The sequence below is a fragment of the Ambystoma mexicanum genome, chromosome 5p (genome assembly GCF_040938575.1).
Source record: "Ambystoma mexicanum isolate Mex_15411 chromosome 5p, UKY_AmexF1_1, whole genome shotgun sequence".
Classification (NCBI taxonomy): domain Eukaryota; kingdom Metazoa; phylum Chordata; class Amphibia; order Caudata; family Ambystomatidae; genus Ambystoma; species Ambystoma mexicanum.
Genome location: NC_090930.1, coordinates 105491514 through 105509212, shown reverse-complemented (window position 1 = coordinate 105509212; position 17699 = coordinate 105491514). Strand labels below are relative to the sequence as shown.

Here is a 17699-nt window from a genome sequence, read left to right as displayed (position 1 = left end):
CATCCAACCACTCCTTTACCTGTTGTATCTGACGAGAAATAAAAGGATCTAGAAACAAGTGAATTCACATAATCAAACTATTGCCCTTGCTCACCCCACACTGGTTTCATCCCACTGCTCCTAGATCTGCAGGAAATATGACCTAGCTGCCCACAGGTCCAACATTGCGATGGCTCTCATGCTTGCCATGGGAATCCTCCTCCTCCCTCGCCCTGTTGCACTTGCTGTGGGTATCCCTTGAATCCCCCCTGGGTGGTGTGATGGAGGTCCAACGCCCCACTCTCGTTGGAACTCTCCCCTTTCTCTATAGTTATTTAGGTAAATGCCCATTCCCATGTACCCTCCTCCCATTTGTGGTGTGAATTGCTGCAGAGTGCTGTACTGTTTGCTGTCGTTGGAGCTGAGGTTGGGGTTGTGAAACTGCCATCTGTGCTTGTGGGGCTGGGCTTGTTATAAGTTCTCCTTAATAAATGAGTATCTAACGAAGTTGAAGAAATGTTTGTTTGAAACAATAGTTTAACTCCTCTGTTTTAAACTGTAGTTTCAATAAAAAACAATATGCTCCTTCTAGTGCATATTTGGATCATTTCTTAGGGACCTGCCTGTTCTGTTGTCCTCCCCATTGCTCCTCATCGTGTGTTTTGCTGTCTAGCTCCTCCTTTACTGCATTGCTCACCTTCTTGAGGGCCTGCTCGTCCTCCCTCTGCTCACGTTCTCTTTCCAACCTTAACTCCTTCACTCTCCCTTCTTCATACTTACGTGTTTGTTGTAACAATATTTTCTTTCTCCAAGGCTATTTGCCTTGCTCCCTTTGTGTTTTTCTCTGTCACGTTCCCTCCACTCTCTCCCCAACAGCGCCAAACGTTCCTTCCATACCTGATCCTGCAGTTCCAGTTCCCTTGCTGACTATCTCTTCTGCTCTCCGACCTCCCCTTCTAGTTTAACTTCTTCAACTTCTTTAACTTCTTCATCTCCCCATAGTTGCTTTTCCCTTACCACATGTGTTGCCCATCCTCTATACCCCTGCCCCAACTCCAACTCTTCTATTGCCCTAGTTGCACCTTCTGCCTCCCCTGTTGTGACCCCTTGTAATTTCAATAGTACCTGTGCCACTACCCATTTGTCTGTACCTACTCCTACAAATTCATTTTTTACACACCGGAGCCCCTCCTCGACGAGGCCTGGGCTGTCGGCCTCCTCTCCCATCCCTTGTTGCTGGACGCTTGGGGCATAAACCTTTGGGGTCTATGGGGCCGGTTTATACATAGGGTTTGAGTATCCTTCTGTTGCTTTTAATTCTCGCGGTTTCCTCACTTCTTTAAGTTCCCGTAACCGGTATAAGCCTTAATCCTCCTCCTCCTCTACGTCAACGGAGGTGACGCTAGGTCGTGCAGCAGGAGGAGCGCAGGAGTCCGCTCCCTCCCCCTTGACCCCCGGCAAGCTCATCATCCATGAGGTCTATCCTCCTGGAACGTACACAACATTTCGAATTTCTCCGTATGGTTAGCTAACTTCTTCCCCTTGTATGTGCTCTGTAAGTGTGTCAGTAGTGATTGCAGCACATCTTTGGAGAAACTGCTGTTACGTGGCCAAAGTCTTGCTATCTTTCCTTCCGTAACTTTGGACCATTGTATGCTGTATTTGACTATTTTGTCGTTACAGGTAGGCAGTGTCTTGCAACAGTGCTGGATGGGAGTTACTATTGTTCCTGACTCGCTATACGTTGTTCCCCACCCCTGTGTGGTAGTACAATGCACTCTTGTATTTTACCTGACTTTTAGTCAAGGATTCCATTTCTCCGCTGTCACCACAGGGATAAAAAACGTTATGCATTATACAATGCAGTTTGCCTTTTCTTGTCTAGGGGCCTCCGTGGCCCGCACCTTACGCGGTGTACTCTTGTTTGCCCCGCCTTCACCAGAGCTGCCATTGTCCAGCACACCACCTCAATCCTGCGAAGGCGCCATCCACGCACTGCGCTTGTTCACTTGTCTAACAATCCCAATGCCATACTGCTAATCCTTGCTGTAGTGAGCCTAAGTGGCAAAAGGATAAACGTGCAGACAGGATGTATATATCACTGTCCTCTAACTCACAGAGCTGTACGCGTGTGTTCTTTGTGTAGATTGGTATGAGTGTCCCGACTGTGCGGATTGCACATCTGCTTCCTGTCTAATTAAGCTATGTCGTCGTGATGTCTCTAACGACTTGAGGCATGGCTTTGTGGTGCAGTTAGTCAAGTCTGTCCATGTGGTTGTCTCCAGCTCTGTCTTGTGTCTCTTCGTTCACTCTAGGCAGGGTTTGTATTACTGCAGGATTGTATGGTCAGCAGGTTGGGTTCCTTTCGTGGTATCTCTCCATGGTAGGAGCAGTGGGGATTGGTACAAGCTCATGGGATCGGCGGCCATATTGTCGCCGGTGCTTCTTCTAGTTCAGGGGTGTTTCAGGGCTGAAGAAATATTCGGATTTTCCTCTTCACCTCCAATTCTACCCCTTACATCATATTCATAATGAGGCCCTAAGGCTCTTACTATAACTGCGCACTTCCCAGGTGACTTGAAGGTGCAGCTCCCATGTAGTCACCTAATGTTAAAATAAAATCCTGTGGAAAAGGTCCATAATTTGATCAGCTGTAATATCTAAGCATTTAACCTGAACTAACAACTTGACAAGTTTTCTAAAATTTAGAGGGAGATGGGATGATGCGACAGGTGGTTTCTTCGTGTTAGCAGAACCTCCTCCAGCTACCAAGAGTTAAGATGCAGCCAGGTGGAGCTCATCCAGGCCTCATCTCAAGGTTTTATGACTGTACCGTGAACCAGATTTCAGTTTAGCTGTAACTGTTATGGGGTCATTAATGAAGAGGTATGCCTCAGCTTAGATGGGACCATTCTGGGATGATGAAAATGGCTGTAAAGTGAAGTGGATCTGTATACAGTAAACCAAAGAAAAAAAAGAATAAAGTAGTGGTACTTCACTTCTGATAGCTCCCTCTCACTTCGACCTCTGATGATGTCAATAAAAGAAACCTTGAAATATAGTCAGGTAAACTCACATGCTATTAGATAGTTTCCTATTATTTGTTTGCTCATGCCCACAAATCAGGCACCCTATCATAGAATTTTTCGGATGCATGTTTTGCACCCTAGTGTGCTTTTGGAGGGCAATGGCAATTATATCAACCTACATGTAGACAGCTCTCCTACAATTGAAGTCGGCAGACAATAAGCCACCTATGGGCCAAGAGTAAAATATGGGGTCCCTTTTAATGTTGAAGGCAGTGGCTGAATGACCCCCACACTGCTTAGCAACATGTTGATGTGCAGGAACATGTGTGAGATGGCACAGCATTCGAAGAACACATGTCCTGCAATTGGAGAGCATACATGGAGCTTGTTCTTATTTGAATGGGTCTCCTCTGGAGCAAGTGTGACAGAACTCTTACCATTTTTTAAACACACTATCAGTGACTCTAAATTTCAAAGCATGGCCGGTCTTATAAACACTATGGATTTCGAGGTCTCAGGCAGAGCTATCAATTGCTAATACTATGTGGCTGATATTTTACTATAACTATTTTCCCAGTGCTACAAAGGTAAAAAACAAGTCTGAGGATATGATTTATGCTGGAAAAAAAACAACACTATAAAAAGACGACATTACACTAGTTCTTCTGCATAAGGACAGCCCCACTAGAGGGGCAAGACTTGTGATAGTGTTCTCTGGTCTGAACAGTTGTGCAGTGTGTGGCACTCTGCCTAACAGGCACATCCTGCAGATAAGGTGGCAGATGAAACAGTGGACCTGAACCCCAATGGGTCTTCAACTTTTCAGAGGTTTCAAAACAGTGAAAAAGAGAAGTGCATCTCTTGTGGAATTCTCGCTTCTCAAGCAAGTAACATTATCTATCACATAACAGCACATGTCAAGTTGCAGGCTGATATTGAGACTATGCAACGGGCAAACACATCAGCTTGTGTAAATCAGCACGTGATCCCCCCCTCAGTGCCCCCACCCCACTCCAGTCTTTCAATCATTCTAGAGCAAGGACCATCAATGGCTTCCTGAGGTCGCGCTGGCTTTGTGTTTAGCCGCAGGCAGTTGATATAATGTAACTGCCCAGTGCCCAGCTGTTATCTTTTGAGTAATAGAAGAAATAAGATATAAAGTAAGAGTGGCACATAAAGAATACCCTCCTTCACCTTGAGGGACCCCCTATGGTGCTGATCCACAGTTGGTATACAGCTCTAGGAAGACACCCAGCTTTGGCAAATACTAATCTGCAAATCCAAAAAAACAGAGTTACTCATCTTGGACTCCCATTCCAAATTTGCCAAACTTGACCGAAAATACAAATCCTTCACTATCGACGGCAACGTTATCAAAGTCTCTAACGTCACAAAAACACTTAGAATCTACCTAGACTCTATCCTGTCTCTCAATAGACAAACCAATTCTATAGTCTCAGCGTCAGCCTACACTTGCAAAATGCCATCCCTTTCTGAGCACGGTCAACTGCCTGATCCTCGCCACAACACTCATCATGTCCAAAATCGATTATTGCAGCGCCCTCTACCTAGGGACAAGCCAAAGAAACCTCGACAGACTCCAGATCTCACAGAACAATGCCATACGGGCGGCTCTTAACTTTCCTAGGCAACCTCACATCTCCCACACCTGAAGTGGCTCCCTCTTGCCCATCGCATATCCCTCAAAGCCCTAGTTCTTACTCACAAGGCCCAGAACAATGCAGCACCCACATACCTATCCTCGCGCTTTACAGAACATACAGCATCTAGACCCGTGAGATCTGCTCAGGCCCACACTCTCACTATTCCCAGCTTCAAGCTACACACTGCAAAAGGCTCGAGCTTCCCTGCCCTTGCAGCTAAACTCTGGAGCTCCCTATCCAACATGCTCAAAACTGTTCAACATCCCCACTCTTTTAAATACAAAACTAAACTTGAAAGGGATGCCCAGGCCACCTACTCAATCTAATTCTACTGCCTACTCTTATCACTACGTTTATTATCTTGTAAATATTTGTAAATGGGTTTATGCTGAAACTGTATAATTATAACCTGTAAATTGCACAATGTATATATATATATACTTGTAACATGTAACATGCAACATGTAACTGGTCACTAAACATGCACCCAGATGCCCCGGGGTAAGGTGCACAATACAAATAAACAAAATACAAATACAAATACTTCTGATTGTCTTGAACACCTTTATGGGCTACACTTTGGGGAAACATGGAATCATACCTTTTTTAGACAACGGTGCTCTGCTGGACTGGGATCCATCCTCTCCTGTGCTGCCAGGCCATACCGTGGCGACACCGCTTTTGGTGCTACTCATTGGAGTGATTGGTGTGATATCGTCATCACCTGGTAAAAGAAGTGAAAAGTTTCTCGTAGGGTAAAGAAGGAAGAACAATCAAAGCTTCCCTAACATTGCTACCAGTGATCAAACATCTTAAGCCCAATCCTTTTAAATGTCCTCACAACAGCAGATCACCCCGCAAAAACCCACCAATGGAGGTACCACTGAAGCTGCTCTGCGATCCCCATTGTCCTCATTAAGTAACTGACGATCACAGAGTCTGGTAAGAAGAGTTTAGAGAGATGTTTTCAACAAGACCATGGACCATTGCATGGAGCGCAATCCAGCAAAGTGGCGGTACGTTCAGGTGGGAGAGCATCTGGTGAGGTCACATAGGGGACGTGTCCACCCGACATAGGTGCAGAGCAATAACCCAGTGCAGGAGAAAAACATAAAAAAGCAAACAGAGAAATAGAGAATGCAGAGCTGCGAGCGCAGAAATGTCTCACTGTTATGGCTCAAATTGCAGGATTGTTGGGGTGAGGCTGGAGGGGATGGGGTGCACTTAGCCATTCGGCTACACAATTTAATTCAAATGGAGGAGTTTGCTGGAAAAGTGAAACAGTGGCCCAGCCACATCCCTGCACGCATGAACTTCGATAAGGGGGACTTGCCTGGAAGTATGTCCTTGAATTCATTAACAACTTGCCCACCCCCTTCATCCATTAGAGGCATACATGGTATCTCATGGTATTTATTAGACTTCAATAAAAATAAAACCAAATGCACATTATCACGCGATCATACAGAAGTTAAATATATTGCAGACATAGCAAAGTCAAATCATGATTCCATATACTAGACTCATCCATTACGCTATCAAATACTCAATATTCAATTCAAACCTAGCCTATAGCATAAATTGTAGCTATTCTGATTATCACTTATGATTCATATCGTCCTACTTGGTAGATGCCCTATGGGTAGCACCTCGTCCTCCTACATGGCTCTCCAAACTGCTTCACCCTGGAGCATGTTGTTTTTTAATTCTTCAAATATTTGTGCCAGCAAGTGTCACAACCCTCGCCCAAAACCCCCTCTGGCAAACCCATTGGCCAGGTGGAGTCAGGACTTGGGACTCTAGAGCCTGGTATCCTCTTCAAAAGCCCTCATGGGGCCAGTCCTGGTGCCTATGGCGCCAGGCTCATACACCATGAACAACAATGTGCTTGGGAACTACTTTATTGTATTGTCAGCCAACATGGAGGCATCTACATAGCTTGGTTCCTAAGAACCAAGCTATGCGGTCTAGTGTTTTGGGTGTGGCAGACCTGGAACTACTTTCCCTGATACTACTTTCCCTTGGCTATATAAACCACACCCTGACTGCAGAACATGCTTCGTGTTACTTTGCAGCTTGCAACGTGACGTTCACCGTGTCCAACTATTCCCTTCAACCTCGGAGAAGAAGAACCTGCAAGGAGACAAAAGGAACATCATTAGCAGCAGCATCTTACCTGCAGTCTTCATCTTTAAACACTCACAGCTACTGAGAACAGCTTCCTCGAATCTGCACGCCTCCCGGACAGAACGACCTGAAAGAGGAAGATAGAGGCAACATTAATGAAAGCTGTAGAGACATTTACAAATTACAAACTGCTCAAAAGGCCTACCTGGCTGGTCACCTCTTGGCTGGCACCACTCCGGACATTCCACTCACGCTGAAGAACACTGCGACCTACAAGGAAGGAAAACACAGGTTAGCAAAGGCAAGACTTTGCAGCGCTGCGCTTAGCGCTTACTTACCGCATCATAGCGCTCTTAATGCGCCATCATTTACCAGCAGGGCTCAACCCAGCCAGTTCGCCGCGCTGAAGCTCCGCATACCTAAGGGAGGAAAAAGAGACATTTTAAACAAAGAAAGGCATGCAGGATAGCAACAAAACTAAAGAACAGCAATAAGACCTACCTGAACAATATCAAACGGTCCGGCGTCAGTGAAGTAACGGGACCGCACACGCCCATGACAGATAATGCGCCCCTGAAAGTAGGCAGGACGGAGAGCACGCCTAATTCTACCACAAGGCGAGGAGAGGGCACCAGAGGGACTGAAAGCATACAGGGGTGGAGGGAGGATACTTACCCCAGTCGGTCAGTCTTGAACACAGTCCTCCTGTATTTCCAGGCAGAACCTTCCCCGCAGACCACATCAGGGCAAAGCTGAGAAGCATACCAGCGAGTAACTCAGCTGGGTGGCATCCTTGTGGATACTAGGTGAGCGTAACAGCAAGGTCATAAGGGCTATTTATTTATTTATTTATTTATTTATTTATATTTATATAGCGCACAAGCAGCCCAGGGGCATTGAGGCGCTGTTACTTACAATAACTTAGTTACATGGTACATATGATAGCGATTGTTGACACATTATGAATAGTACAAGAAATCATACTGTTACAAATATTGCATTTGGTCGTATATTACAACATATATGATAAGTATTCGTGCTGATGTGTCGGTCCTTATGTGAAGAGGGTAGTTTTGAGTGTTTTGCGGAAGGTGGTGAGGGAGTCCTCGCCACGGATAGTGGGAGGTAGGGCATTGCAGTGGGTGGGCGCGAGATAGGGGAAGCTGGATCCACCCGGTTTAACTCTTTTTACTAGTGGCACAGAGAGCATGTTGGTGTACGGGGATCTGGTTGGCCTGGTAGTGGAGACAGGGTGGATCCTTTCAGAAAGGTATGCAGGAGCCTATTATTAGGCTCTTGTCCGTAGTCGTCATCAGTCTTACCCAAAGATTATCTGATAATACCCAGGAGATCGAAAGGGTAAAGTCTCCCAGAAGAAGAGTTCTTTGTTCTTGAAATGCCATGCATTCCAAGACCAAATGAAACAGGGATTCAATTGGAACTAAGCCACATGCACGTCAGCCACGCATTTGTCTACAAGTCTCGGCCCCACCACTTCCATCCTCGGGAGAGTATTTAAACGAAATCTTAGACATAGACCCCTGTGCTTCTTGGAAGGACATTTTTGTGTATAAGATTTAAGCTCATGTGACGGGGTATGTAGATTTATATATGTTTATATAATTTAATCCTGCCAAGATCCTCATAATCAGAAATTCTGTCTCACCGCTTTATTTTATTTTTTTATGATGTAGACGCTGTCTTCCTTCTCCACTTGCATCTTAGTTGAGTAGATTTTGCACGTTTTATAGAATTTTGTCAGAAAAGATTTGTGATAAGAGACTGTTCACACACGTTCTTTTACATAAGAGCCCAGCGATTATTCTTCACTTTCCCTTATTTCATTTAATAGGGACAAAGATCTTTTTATGTATTGCGCCCACCATGAAGTCAATCCCAGTTCTAATCTAATTACATTGATCAGGGTAGATTTTGGTAGATTCAGCACTGTCTTCCATATTTTATTGTCTAGGTGATCTAGAAACATCTAATCCGCAAACAGTATAAGGTCACAGCCATATAATATTGTTGACGTTATCCTAAGTTTGTATAACTTGATTAATAGTATGCAAAGAGTTTATTATTTAGGACTTTCATTAGAGTAATCGATGCATTACATTAACCCTCCATCCTCCTCTTTTGGCCATTTGGGTGCTAAGATGTTCCTTTGTAGAGGAAGCCCAAATAATGTATTCTGGTAACTTGCTTTATTGCAGTTTGATTTACTTGCCATGCATATCTGCTGCCTGAGTGTTTGGTTGAAAACGTCATTGCATAGGATTTTAATGGGTTAAGTTTCAGATGGTTTGTCAACAAAAAGGCGTGGACACCATCAAGAAGCCGTTGAAGTCTTGCCGGGGTGTAATCCATTAGGGTCAGATCATCAGCGTAAGCGATGATATTCACCTATAGATCTCGCAACCTGGGTGCGTACCCTCCCCCTGTCAGGCTTTCCTTCCACAGGTCAGCTAAATACAATCTGAAGATAGTTGGGGCCTCTACACATCCCTGTCTCAGCCATTTAGTAATAGGGATCAAATTGGACAGCTTCCCCTGACTATTTAATCAGATGTCTATTCAGTTTTCCCTGTATAGCTGTTGAATCATTCTTAGTAGGCCCTCTTCAATACCCCAGCATCTAAATTTTCCCCATAGAATTTGGGTATTAACATTATCAAAGGCAGCACTCAGGTCCAGCACTGCTACATATAATTTTTTTCAAAATGTCCTTCAATATCTGTATTGCGTACCGGGAGGGCCCCGGTACACATCAAGGTGCCCATGCCCTTTCTAAACCCAGTCTGGAGAGGGACTGAATATTCTCTCCTTCTTTATCCACTTACACAAATCCCTTAGCACCAATTTGCAAAGATTTTAGCAGTTGAATCTTTCAGTGTGATTGGTCTGTAGTTATCTGGACTTGGCTTCTCTCCCCCTTTAAACATCAGAACTACAGTTTCTGATCGCCAGGATTACGGACAGTCCATGCCCCTGGCAAAACACAGAAAAAGTCTGGATAGGATGTTGGACCAAAGATCCTGGTCCTCCTTATAAATTTGGATTTACACCCCATCCGGACCACTTGCCCTAGAATTATTCAGTGTTTTGATTGTCGGTTGTATCAAAGTCATACTTCCATACCTCAGGCTTGGTAATGTGTTCTTGGGCCCTTGGTGTACATATCTCGGGCTTGGTAATGTGTTCTTGTGCCCTTGGTGCACTTATGACCTCAGAATTAAATGTATTATAGTAGTACTCACACCACTCAGCCTCTGATAAGCAGCACAATTGTGGACTTGCCTGATTATCATCAGTGCCATTCAGGATCCTCCAGATCGCTTGAGTATCTTTGTTAAATGGGATATCATATTGTGTCTCCTTTATTATATATATTGGCCTAAGCCCAGTTGCTCTGCAAAGAAAACGTGTTGCAAAGCTCTAATTCTAGATCGACTTCGCTGCCATTTTAGGTCCATCGGCCATTTTGATTTCTATTCTAAAGTGATTCTATGTTCTAAAATGGTGGACAGTGTTTCCCGCTTGTAACTGAGCCGTTCTGAACCTTGTCTGTGAGTTAATGTATACACTGTCCGTTGGCCGAATGTTTGGGTTGAGTAAAGAGACCTTGTCCCATGCCTGACTTGTAGACAGAGGATTGTCTGCGCCAACAAGTCAGATCCGCGGACATACATCAACTACAATGTTATACAAATACTGAACGTGGACACTAGCTGAACTGCATTGTATAGGATATGTGTTAAGGCTTATTGTTAATCCCGAGAATACACTGTTGCTATTGTGACTTGTTTGTATGTGAATTTAGGATGATCCATGAGTATATTGTTGGACAATCCAGAAGTGAACTCGGCACGATCTCTAGACCATGGATTATTAACCTGTAGAGGGGCTGGACATTATGATTGGAAATGTATAACATGTACAACTGTTTAGACGTCCAGTACCATTCACTTCTCACACCGAAAGGGCTGGTATTCGCTGTGATGTACTGAGGGCAGGATAGCTATCTGTATCTTATACTTTGTTTCTTTGTAAACTGTACAGTTTTTAGAATAAAGATCTGTGAATCTTTATAAGTGTGTGTTTGGTGTATTTCCTTTTGGGGTACTCAGCCTCGATATTTCCTTTTACTTTTACAGATGGCGCCCGAATAGGGACCCTCAAGATTGATGCCATCTCGTTGAAGGTTGACGCGGCTATCAGACCGGGATCGGACGATGACAAAGGGGGCCCCTTTCTTGGATGAGACGCGATACCTCAACAGTGCTGCACAACCCGATCCCTGGATGGTGAGCACGCGGTCCGAGACGGCATCTTGACGAGGGTATATATATATCGAGATGGGCAGATTTGCCGAAATTACCAACCACGTGGGACCTTTGTTAGTTCTTTGAAATCCGATCGGACCTCCTTAGGATTTGATCAGGTGAGTCGTGACCCGATTCTTAAGTATCCTGATAATTAGTTTTGGGATATTCCCTTTTAAGTGCAATTATTGACCAGGTAACACCAGTATTCTGATATGCCTGGTAAATTGTCTACCTGCTTCAGGGCTTTATTCAAGACAATCATTGGAATTTGGCCGACCGGCACCAATGGAGGGGTCGCCGGCATGTACTATGTACTGTAAGCACAGCATTGGTAGTATAGTGTTTAATGATATTTGGCACAGACAAACTAGACATGCTTCTGAACTTCAGTGGCCAATCAATGGTAGTTTTGAAATTCCTCGTATCGAATACTTAGTATCCATATTATTATAAAAAAGGCTAGATCTGCAGCATTTCATGTATTACAGAATTGGAAGAAAGAAGCTACGCAGCAACTTAAGAGTACGGAAAAACATGCACGCTGTCATATGACGAACACCGAAAAAGCATTGTTATATGACCAGAATAAGGAATCTGAGCCAGTTAGGGATATGGATAGGGTTTTTTCACTTGGTATCCAGACTTTCATGTATCTGATGAGCTGATTGACAAACTTCTGAATGAGCGAAGGCCTAGTGCCACTGCGACACCTCCGTGTGTTCCTTTTCCTGCTGTTATTCCTCCTCCCGTAGCTCCTCCTACTCCTCCTATTGCTCCTCTTAATGTTCCTCTTCCTCCAGCTGTTGTTCCTCCTTTTGTTGTTGCTCCTCCACCTGCTCCTCCACCTTTGCCTGCTGTTACGGGTCCGGTGGGTTTTCCTGCTGCATCATTAACAGCACCCTCTTTGCCTAATATACAAGATCTGCCTACTCTCCCTCTTCCAAGTGGTTCTGTGCCGCCTGTACTTGATCGGGGAGCGGGGTCAAGAATTGTAACTCGTAATACTGTGTCTCCAGAGAGAAAGCATGAATTGACTGCATGGGCTAGACATTGCATGGAGAGGCGTGAACAAGCTGATGTTTTTGCCACACTCTCTAACTTAGACAATTTTCATGTGAAAAACGTTTTTATTGAAGGATTGGGAGTTCATGTACGTATAATATGGAAGAGGTAAAATGATATAGACCTCCCACAAGGGTTGAGGGATATGAATATTTTGATAACTATGTCGATAACTCCCGTTGAAGTATATGACACGTATAGTCAGTATACGCCAGAAATGCAGAGGAAAGAGGTACAGGTAATGGTAGAGTACCTGCAGGATTAATGTATAAAAAGAAAGATTTGTTGTCCCGCAGAATTATTGAACATTTATAAGAGAGCTTTTTCGTTTGACACTTCTTCAGCTGCTTTAGCGCTCAATCTAGCTCTGCTGCTCAGTAAGCATTCGGAGTTTCTTACTTTTCAGTTGCCTATGAGAGAGGTTCCTCCGACATTTGTCCCAAAAGTTGAGATTCCCGCCAATGTTGCAGCAGGTACACCTGCTCAGGATATTCCTACACATTATGTGTCTCAGTTCGTTCAGGGCCCGTTCTCGAGACAGGAAGTGAACACCATCAAACAATCTATTCCCGATATTAGGAAGAATCTGACAGGGTTCTACAAAGAAATAGAGTCTGTCTTGTAATCATTAGTATTTACCTTGAGCGATATTGATTTGTTATTTCCCGTACTCCTGCCTATTGATTTATGGAAACAGATTAGGACTGTAGATGATGTACCAGGGTTAGGGGATACATGGGATAATATGGTTAGACTCGATAGAGAAAGGCCAACTGGCGAGAGACCGCCTCAGGTACTACTAACTTTGCCTGATAGAATAGTTATGAAATTGAAAGCTATAATTCCTGAAAGAAGGATTATTTGGGACAAGCTTAGTGCCTGTGTCCAAGGGAAGTCTGCGGGTGCTACCGAGTTCTTTAATCAGTTCGAAAAAGTATTTTCAGATTTCAGTGGACAAGATTTCAGCATAGAGTCTGGGAAACGACTATTCGTGGACAAATTTGTGCGTGGATTGCTGCCTGACATCCAGTCGCAAATCATGTCCTCAGAGAGCGCTTGGCAAGCGAAGTCTCAATCAGAAGTATTGCATATGGCTCAGTACTATGAGAATCATGTGAATAACGAAAAAGAAAGGGTTGAAACGAGAAAAGGAGACTTAACAACAAAAGTTCTATTGCAGCAAATTGTTAGAGGCCCTAGACGGGGTAATTCACAATTCAGGGGTCAGTATGTTCCACAGGGAAATGCGCCATTGGGTCCTGTAAACATAAACCAGTGTGCTTATTGCAGACAAGAGGGTCATTGGCATGCACAATGCCCGATCCTCCAGCAGAGGTCGAATAACGCATTTGGTAATATGGGTAGATGATCCAGAGGCCGCCCTGGGGCACCGGGTCCTGGTAGAAGTCAGTTTTTGCAGGATTCACAGCAACCTTTTTCACAGGATAATCAGGCACCAAGTGTGGATAATAGAAACATTTTTGATCATCCTTCTGCTGCTTACCTCTCTGAAGAACTTCCTTTCGATGACAGTCTGTTTTGCTAGGATTGCCCAAAGCAGGGTTTGGAACCAACGCCTATTCCCGTTAATCAAAAAGGTCCCTACGTTGAGATGATAGTGGGAAATAGGAAACATCTATTCCTGATAGATGCAGGGGCACAGAAGTGTTCCATTGACCATTCACGGGTTCCAAACATTCCACTGTCAGGGCAAACCATTGTTTCTGTAGGGTTTTCTGGCACACCAGTAGTCTGTCCGGTTTCTTCGCTGGTACCGATTACTTTGGGTCCATTTATGGACCAGTGTCCATTCCTCTTGACTATGAATTGCGGAGAAAACTTGTTGGGGTTGAATCGGTTGAAAGAATTAAATGCGGTAATTCATTGTTCTTCTGATGGAGTGCATTTGACAATTTCACCACAGCAACTTTCTGTCTCTCAATTCTTGACCAGACCTTTGCCGCCGGAATTCAGTGATGTTCCAGAGTGTTTGTGGGCAATTAATGATAATGATGTCAGTGTTTTGCAAATTGAGCCCGTTAAGATTATTTTGAAACATGGAGTAAAGTTGCCACGTATTCCCCAGTATAAGATCTCGTTCGATGGTGAGCAAGCTTTGAAATGCATAGTTTTCCGATTTTGTGCATCGTGGGGTGATTGAGGAAATTGCAGGTAGTTTGTGCAATAGTCCGATTTTACCCATGTACAAAAAAGGCGATAATGCAATTCCATTCCGTTTCATTATTGATTTACATGCCATCAATATGATTGTTGCTCCACAATTTCCCATTGTGCCTGATGTGACGACAATATTAACTATGATTCCGGCTTCAGTTACTCACTTTAGTGTTGTGGATCTAAAGAACGCCTTCTTTAGTATTCCTATACACAAAGACGGTAGATACTTGTTTGCGTTCACTTTAGGGGGACGCTCGTTTACCTTTACCCGTGCGCCGCAAGGTTACATGGAGAGTTCTAGCATTTACAGTAGGGATTTTTAAAAGAACAACTCGGCTAGGCACGCTGAGAGTGCTGGTTTAGTAGAAAGACACAGCGGCATCATAAAGAACAAGCTCGCTAAGACATGTGCCGGCATTAACTGAAATGGCCGGACGCCTTACCGATCGTGTTATTGTTTATGAGAACGACCCCTCAAACTCAAACTGGGCTCTCTCCATTTGAGATGGTCATGGGTAGCCCAGCTAACATTTGGAATTTGCCAAAACCCCGTTCGCTACGCGACATTGAACATGTACTTCTTTCTGACTATTGTGGACAGTTAACTAAAAACCTGTATTTGATTTGACAGGTGCGAGAAGCTTTACCTGTCAGGTACGAGGGCCCAACTGGGCCTCATCAAGTCGTTTGAACGATCTTCTTGTTTCACACCTTGTTGGCAGGGCCCTCACCAAGTTCTCCTGGTCACACAGACATCGGTGCAAGTGGAGGGCAGGAAGTACTGGATCCAAGCGTCCCACATCAAGAGGATTCCTTTCCCTTTGCCACACGATACAGAAGACACAGAGCCCCACACCAATGCCGTAACCAATGATCACGAAGCATCAAACAGCATCGAGAGTGCGTCTGAGACTCTCCCTGAGTGTCATGATCTCTGCTTCCAAAAGGTCAGGGTTTTCCCAACTCCCTTGGAAGCAGATCCATAACCCAGGTTCCGAGTGCCAACCAGTCCCAATTGGGACCTTTTGGACCCAGTCCTGGCGCCAGTGGCACCAGGCTCATAAATATGCCCAGTCCCAGCGCTGGAAGCGCCGGGCTCATAATGCTTGGGTGGACTTACCTTCAGCAGACCATGCTGCTTACTTGCCTGCCAGTTGAGCCTCTGATCCTCTTCTGTTTGGAACTACTTTTCCTGTTGGGTGGGGCTGGAGCCACTCCCTAGATTCAGAACACTGGAACTCTTCTGGAAGGCAGGAACTCTTTTCTTACCAGGAACTCTTTTCTTACTTAGGCGTGACTGTGGAAGGAGACACCTAAGCACTACAGGAGGCTATTTAAACCACACCCGGTGGATGAATCTTGCTTTGCGTTATTCTGCAACCTCTGCAGCAGAACGCTCATCGTGTCTTCTGCATCCGGTCCTGGACCTAAGGAAAAAGGCTTACCATCCTGAATCCAGTCTTCAGCAACACCTATAAAGACAAGAAAGAACAGGTTAGCATTCCGGCATCTGAAAGGCAAAGGCTTACCATCCTGAATCCAGTCTTCAGCAACACCTATAAAGACAAGAAAGAACAGGTTAGCATTCCGGCATCTGAAAGGCAAAGGCTTACCTACTCTTCGTGCGCTCCGGAGGTCTTCACACTGCATTCCGGCATCTGAAAGACAAAACAAGGTGCGTTTAAAGACATTGGGGAACTTTAATACTCACGTGCCATTACTCTTTTCCACATCTAATCCAGTGGGTATTCCGGCACCCTGCAGCCGCTCCGAACTCGTACCTGCAAAATAAAAAGACAGTTAGAGCGCATAGTGAAGCAGGCAACAAGCGCTTACTTACGTGCTTCCAGGCGCTTCTATTCATCACACGGGCTCCATCTTCAACTCACTTCAGCCCGTCATCCGCCATCGCCGGAACCCTGCAAAACAAGAGACATCATTACTAAAGACTTTAAAGACATTTGAATGACTCGAAACTTACCGTTCGTGCAGTAAACGACGGACAGCAGTCCTCTGAAGTCAAGAGGCCTGCGCTACCTATCCAGTGAAGAAACTGGTTACAGCACCCTGCCCCGAGGCAGATGGAGAGCTCGGCATTCACTTACCTAAGACATCTTACTCTACACGTCAGGCATAGTGCACAGAGGTCCAGCCCAAAGAGCCAACCGGGTGCTACAAATCACCTTTGAAGATACGGTAGTCGCCCAGTCAAGACCGGCGCCTCTGCGAGAATCAGGTGAGCGTTACAGAACGCAAAGCCTACCGCAAAACTCTCGCCCAGGCGCTATGGAAACCTCGGATACTGACCCCCTAGCCCGGTTACTTGGGGAACTAAGGGCAGAAGTGCATGCAGCTCGTCAGGAAACGAATGCTCTAAGAAGGGAACTAATTATTTCCAAGGAGAGAACAGACAATCTTGCTAGACAAGTGCTACAGTCACAAGCCGGACAGACCCCGTTACCCGCATCAGGGGCAAATCTTCCTTCAACATCCTCTATGAATCCAGTGCAGATCAACCTCCCTGGGAATGTACCTCTGGCTCCGCCCGAACGATTTTCTGGTGACCCAAAGAGGTTTGCAGTATTTATCAATCAGTGCCGGTTGCACTTCTTATGCCGGCCAGCAGCCTATCCAACTGATCAAGCAAAAGTAGCTTTTGTACTTTCGTACCTTAGTGGCAATGCGGCAGACTGGTCGATCCCTCTAGTTAATCAAGATGATCCGGTTCTCCATGATTTTCAAGCCTTTCAGCTTAGTATGGAAAAACTGTTCGCAAGACATTCACAGGGGCAGGCCTTGGACAATGAGCTTCTTTCGTTGCGACAGGGTAATCAAGACCTTTTGGCTTATATTGCATCTTTCAATAGACTAATAGTGGAAACTCAATGGCCTGAGGACAAAAGGATTACGCTGTTTTATAGAGGTCTACGTGGAGAGCTAAAAGACGTTTTAGCCCAAGTAGTGAATCCCCCACAAGACTGTTCGGATTATATAGACTTGGTCGTTCAAATAGATCACAGGCTGCAGAACAGGAAGGCCGATCGTTCCAAGTTTGATGCTCGAGTATTTTCCAAACCGCCAACTCCTTCCAAAGGAGTAGACTCCGGGGAACCCATGCAAATAGGGGGTCTGAAAGGTCCTCTAACACAAAGGGAGCGGGAAAGGAGGAAACAGTTGCAATTATGCCTATATTGCGGAAACTCAGGGCACTTTCTTCGAGACTGTCCGGTGAAACCTGCCAAGAAGGCAGTAGGAGCTGCAGTTACCAAAGTTACAAACTCTGAGCAGGGAAACGACCTCGCCCGACAAGAATAGAGGTCCTCTTGCCGAGC

At 45.0% G+C, this 17699-nt stretch overlaps 1 protein-coding gene across 10 annotated transcripts in view; it reads right to left on the bottom strand.

Annotated features, from left to right (window-relative positions):
- LOC138480764 (uncharacterized) overlaps nucleotides 1–17699 on the bottom strand; it is an 807842-nt gene that overhangs the window by 533271 nt on the left and 256872 nt on the right. For all 10 annotated transcript variants that reach the window (XM_069612499.1, XM_069612500.1, XM_069612505.1 and 7 more), the window contains one exon: nucleotides 5274–5396. In XM_069612499.1, the coding sequence (XP_069468600.1) occupies nucleotides 5274–5396 (123 nt within the window). The remainder of the gene's footprint in view (nucleotides 1–5273; nucleotides 5397–17699) is intronic.